The sequence below is a fragment of the Sinocyclocheilus grahami genome, unplaced genomic scaffold (genome assembly GCF_001515645.1).
Source record: "Sinocyclocheilus grahami isolate Dianchi unplaced genomic scaffold, SAMN03320097.WGS_v1.1 scaffold1398.1, whole genome shotgun sequence".
Lineage (NCBI taxonomy): Eukaryota > Metazoa > Chordata > Actinopteri > Cypriniformes > Cyprinidae > Sinocyclocheilus > Sinocyclocheilus grahami.
Genome location: NW_015506577.1, coordinates 343,881 through 349,925, shown reverse-complemented (window position 1 = coordinate 349,925; position 6,045 = coordinate 343,881). Strand labels below are relative to the sequence as shown.

At 41.7% G+C, this 6,045-nt stretch overlaps 1 protein-coding gene across 1 annotated transcript in view; it reads left to right on the top strand.

The window, feature by feature from the left end:
* Positions 1-829: 829 nt before the first annotated feature.
* Positions 830-6,045, top strand: part of dpysl5b (dihydropyrimidinase like 5b) — a 9,944-nt gene continuing 4,728 nt past the window's right edge. Inside the window, exons 1-7 of the mRNA XM_016256143.1 lie at positions 830-854; positions 1,118-1,186; positions 2,644-2,688; positions 2,839-2,914; positions 3,855-4,011; positions 5,207-5,348; positions 5,661-5,803. Of these exons, the coding sequence (XP_016111629.1) occupies positions 1,163-1,186; positions 2,644-2,688; positions 2,839-2,914; positions 3,855-4,011; positions 5,207-5,348; positions 5,661-5,803 (587 nt within the window). The 5' untranslated portion in view covers positions 830-854; positions 1,118-1,162. The remainder of the gene's footprint in view (positions 855-1,117; positions 1,187-2,643; positions 2,689-2,838; positions 2,915-3,854; positions 4,012-5,206; positions 5,349-5,660; positions 5,804-6,045) is intronic.

Sequence of the window (6,045 nt, the reverse complement as noted above, 5' to 3'; positions counted from 1 at the left end):
GTGTGTGTGTGTGTTTGTGTGTGTGTGTGTGTGTGTGAGTGTGTGTGTGTGTGTGTGTGTGTTCATGCAAGCAGTAATGAACAATAATGCATGTGCAACTTAAAAATGAAGGATGACCTATTTTTCCACACATACAGCGCTCTTACAGGACAGCAGTGTATTTATAGATGTTTATGCATTTAATGGTGGTGTGATGCTTTTAATATCAAAACCTTCTGATGCGAGTGGAATCGAGTGAAATTAAGCTGTGTGTTTTCTGCTCAGTGAATAATGGAACAGCTAAAAACAAATGTGATGATAAAAATTTATTATAATTAAATGAAATAATGGAGTTATTATCATTAATATTAAATTGATTGAAATGTATACAAATGAAAGTGAATTATTTAATAATTATTAATATTGATAATTAATAATACTGAATTAAATTTAAATGTATTAATATTTATTACAATTATTAAAATAAAATCTGAATGATGTCTTTTCTTCCGTCCAGTATAATGGCCACTGGCTCGAGCTCCGTGAGGATTCTCATTAAAGGTGGGCGGGTCGTTAATGATGATGTCACTCAGGAGGCGGATGTTTACATCGAGAGCGGGCTCATCCAGCAGGTGGGGCGGGATCTGATGGTTCCAGGCGGAGCCAAAGTGATTGATGCGTCCGGGAAGCTGGTGATTCCAGGCGGCATCGACTCCAGCGTTCACCTGCAGCAGACCTTCATGAACGCAAACACACAGGATGACTTCTACAGCGGCACCAAGGTCACACACACACACACACACACACTCACACACTGACTCACTCACTCACTCACTCACTCACTCACACACGAGAACGGAGAACTGGTGCACGAGGTGCTGTCAGATGCCACAGATTCCTACTTACTTCATAGAAATATAACATAACACTCTTTTAATGATTTATTTTGTTTTACCGGACATGATAATTGGACATAATTACTTAAATAAACATTTAATAAAATGTCTTGTGACAACAGTATAGCATGCTACTATTTTATTTTATTTTATTTTATTTAAAAAACCAAACCATATATCTTACTGCACCGATTGAATTCTCTTTATTTCTCTGATGTGTTTTATTGTGTGTGTTTGTTAAGGGGGCAAAAGAGGCATTGGATCTGGGCATCAGTGGTCCTGAGGGGATGGAGATCAGTCGACCAGAGGAGGTGACAGACCCGACAGTGTGTGTGTGTGTGAGTGTGTGTGTGAGTGTGTGAGTGTGAGTGTGAGTGTGAGTGTGAGTGTGTGAGTGTGAGTGTGAGTGTGAGTGTGAGTGTGTGAGTGTGAGTGTGAGTGTGAGTGTGAGTGTGTGAGTGTGAGTGTGAGTGTGAGTGTGAGTGTGTGAGTGTGAGTGTGAGTGTGAGTGTGAGTGTGTGAGTGTGAGTGTGAGTGTGAGTGTGAGTGTGTGAGTGTGAGTGTGAGTGTGAGTGTGAGTGTGTGAGTGTGAGTGTGAGTGTGAGTGTGAGTGTGTGAGTGTGAGTGTGAGTGTGAGTGTGAGTGTGTGAGTGTGAGTGTGAGTGTGAGTGTGAGTGTGTGAGTGTGAGTGTGAGTGTGAGTGTGAGTGTGTGAGTGTGAGTGTGAGTGTGAGTGTGAGTGTGTGAGTGTGAGTGTGAGTGTGAGTGTGAGTGTGTGAGTGTGAGTGTGAGTGTGAGTGTGAGTGTGTGAGTGTGAGTGTGAGTGTGAGTGTGAGTGTGTGAGTGTGAGTGTGAGTGTGAGTGTGAGTGTGTGAGTGTGAGTGTGAGTGTGAGTGTGAGTGTGTGAGTGTGAGTGTGAGTGTGAGTGTGAGTGTGTGAGTGTGAGTGTGAGTGTGAGTGTGAGTGTGTGAGTGTGAGTGTGAGTGTGAGTGTGAGTGTGTGAGTGTGAGTGTGAGTGTGAGTGTGAGTGTGTGAGTGTGAGTGTGAGTGTGAGTGTGAGTGTGTGAGTGTGAGTGTGAGTGTGAGTGTGAGTGTGTGAGTGTGAGTGTGAGTGTGAGTGTGAGTGTGTGAGTGTGAGTGTGAGTGTGAGTGTGAGTGTGTGAGTGTGAGTGTGAGTGTGAGTGTGAGTGTGTGTGAGTGTGAGTGTGAGTGTGTGTGTGTGTGTGTGAGTGTGAGTGTGAGTGTGAGTGAGTGCGAGTGTGTGAGTGTGAGTGCGAGTGCGTGAGTGTGAGTGAGTGCGAGTGCGAGTGCGAGTGCGAGTGTGAGTGTGAGTGTGAGTGAGTGTGCGAGTGTGAGTGTGTGAGAGTGCGTGTGTGTGTGAGTGTGTGTGAGTGTGTGTGTGAGAGTGAGTGTGTGAGAGTGCGAGTGTGAGAGTGCGTGTGAGTGCGTGTGCGAGTGTGTGTGTGTGTGTGTGAGAGTGAGTGTGTGTGTGAGTGTGAGTGTGAGTGTGAGTGTGAGTGAGTGTGCGAGTGTGAGTGTGTGAGAGTGCGTGTGAGTGTGAGTGTGTGTGAGTGTGTGTGTGAGAGTGAGTGTGTGAGAGTGCGAGTGTGAGAGTGCGTGTGAGTGCGTGTGCGAGTGTGTGTGTGTGTGTGTGAGAGTGAGTGTGTGTGCGAGTGTGTGAGTGTGAGTGCGAGTGTGTGATTGTGTGTGATTGAGTCTTTTCTTTCATTATGACTGATGTCTGTCTATCTCTCTGTGTGTGTCTGTAGTTGGAGGCAGAGGCCACACACCGAGCCATAACCATCGCAAACAGGGTGAGAACAACACCGAGTGTGATTGTGTGTGTGTGTGAGAGTGTGTGTGTATGTGTGTATGTGTGCGTGTGCGTGTGTGTGTGAGAGTGTGTGTGTGTGTGTGTGAGTGTGTGTGTGTGAGTGTGTCTCATGTGCTGCTCTTCACTGCAGGCTCACTGTCCAGTGTACTTGGTGAATGTCTCCAGTGTGTCTGCTGCTGATGTCATCGCTGCCGCTCGGATGCAGGGTGAGTTTCTGAGGAGATTTAAGTGTGTATGTGTGCATTATATACACACATTAATATTTCACTCAAAAGTTGTTGCAAAGTATGCAGTACCCTTGTGAAAAAGAAGCGCACTTTAGCATGTGTGAGTGTGCTTTATTTATTTTTCATATCGCAGCCTTTTATTTCATTATTATTATATCGGAGTGTCTATTGACACTAACTCCGCCCACCAACATGTGACTGGGATAGTCAGCACTATAAAATAATCAATGAACTAACAACAGTTCCAGTGGCGTAGATGGTTAGGCGTGTGCTTTTTGATGTGATCAACCCAGGTTCAAATCAGCATTTCTCCAAACTTTTTTTTTCTCCCTTTTCAAATCAAATTTCAAATAATTTCAATATCACATGGGAATGGCAATTACGTTCAATGAAAATGAAGGAAATAATCGAAAAGTTCAAAATAAAGTATCAGGTAGGGTTAGGGAGGGCTTTATCGTCCCAATAAGGTGGCATCCATTTAATAATTTGAATTAAAATGATAATTTACATTCAATACATTATTATTATTGCGTTCCATTTTATAATGTACTACAATACTGAGGTGCAGATAATTTGCAATAAGTACTATAAATAGCAGAAAAACCTGTTATTTTACCATAGTGTAAATAGCATCGATCACTAAGAAAATATGCTATTTTGCCCAGTGCAAATAGCCGCTGCCTTATTATATTGTGTGCAAATATAATCTTTTAAAAATTTAATTTTAAGATTTGAAGTGCAATTCCAGTACACTTGAGCGCACTTCTTTTTCACAAAAGTACTGTATATAGGGTTGTATTGAAAACGCTCATTCATAATCTCCAAAGAGAAACTGAATTTTAGCAGTAACGTGGTCCATGAGTATAAATGCTGCTAGAGGATGTAAAAAGCTGTGATGGTGTTTAATCGTGTGCTTCAGGCAAGGTGGTTCACGCCGAGACCACACTGGCTCATTCGGCGCTGTGCGGCATGCATTACTATCATCAGGACTGGGCTCATGCCGCCGCCCACGTCATAGCTCCGCCCCTCCGGCTCGACCCCAGCACCCCCGACTGCCTGATGGGCCTGCTGGGCAAGTACGCACCCGCCAATCATCTCACAGCTCCGCCCACCTCCAGAACCTCGCTCATTAACTGCGTCCCAAATGACACACTATACACTATACACTATGTACTCAACCATGTAGTGTATGAATTTCATAAGGTTATTTATTTCAGTGCTGGGAAAAGTTACTTATAAAATTAATGCATTACAATATTGCACGTAATATAATTACTTTAGTTACTTTTTATGGAAAGTAATGCGTTACGTTACTTTTGAGTTACTTTTAAAATCTGGGCAGGGCTTGCTTGTTTGTTTTTAACATAAAAAAGTTCTTCTTTTACAAACGTAAAAGCCCTTTCACACCAAAAGTGAAGTGAACGCCTCAGGCTGAAGTTAATGTAAACTCTCGTCTGTACAGTAGAGGAAGCCGCTCAAACTCATCTCAGGAAGAATATGAAGCAGCAGAAGAAAGTTCAACACTAGTCAGCCATTACTAAAAACAAAACACAAATGTGTAATTTGGCTTATTAGTATGGTTAAATTGGATCATCAAAGGTCAGTAGCAAATACATTGGTTAATAAAATGGGATTAAATACATAAATTATACATATTTAATTATTGCAGGTTTGTATAATATTCTGAGTTTGCATTTAACTGTTTGTATTGATTATGAGGAGCACTGAATGTGTTTGTGTGCAGTGAGATGAGTAAACACATGTTGATATTGAGTCTAGAGCTACAGTAAGATCATGTTCACACACAACACTCTGCACTCACTCCTGATTTCTGTCACCACGGCAACACCAGAGCTGTCACTCAACACATGGACACAAAGTAACTGCTGGTACTGATTTGAAAAAGTAACTCAGATGTCTCCTTCTAAATTAAAAAGCAATGCGTTACTTTACTAGTTACTTACAAAAGTAATCTGATTACGTAACTCGCGTTACTTGTAATGCATAACCCCCAACACTAGTTATTTTGTCATTAATAATCAGAGTCTGATAGCCCCTCCCCCTCCGCTTAAGTTGAGTGCATAAAGTGTTCAACATTCCACACTTCATTTTCTCGGTTATTTAAGTGCATAGTTATGCAATGCATACATTTTCAGTGTGAACATACCACTCGCACTATTTATACTATAAAACATCATAGAATAGTGCATATTTCTGACATTAGTGTGTGTGTGTGTGTGTGTGATGATGATGCGTTTCCTGTGCACGCAGTGACATCATCAACGTGGTGGCGTCGGATCACCGCGCGTTCAACACCAAGCAGAAGGCCATGGGGAAGGAAGACTTCACCAAGATCCCTCACGGAGCGGCCGGCGTGGAGGACCGCATGAGCATCATCTGGGAGAGAGGAGTGGTGCGACAACAACCAATTATTCACTAATTAATCTCAAATTAATTGCACATCCATTTGGGCTGAGAAAGATTGTTTAAAGTTATAACTGTGTTAGATTGCCAAAAGTAGCTTTAGAAAGAAATATTTTGATTCAACATTGCATAAATATTAACAATAAATGGATATTAATGTGTTCTTTTTTTAATTAATATTGAAAATGATTCATTTAGTTAAAAAGCAGGGGACTGTCTTTATGAATGAGTCATTGAATCATTGACTCACTTGATTCATTCAAACCTGCAGATTCATTCAGTAATGTTTTCTGTCCTTCAGGCCGCTGGTAAGATGGATGAGAATCGTTTTGTGGCCGTGACAAGCTCGAATGCGGCTAAGATCTATAATCTGTACCCGCGGAAGGGCCGCATTGTCCCGGGAGCGGACGCTGATGTGGTGGTGTGGGACCCGGACGCCAGCCGGTACTGGACGCTTTACTGGATTTACTTTGGGAGATAAAGCTTTTCTTCCTCTGGACTCAGAAACATCTGGTGTAGGATTTACTTTGAAACAATTTTCACTCGAAAATTGCTAGCACATTTTGCAAATAATTATGAATTATACAATTTTGAAGTAGAAAGTGTGAAATGGTATTTTCACCAATAATCCAATAATTTTGTTTTATTGATAACTTAAAAAAAAAATTATATATATATATATATAT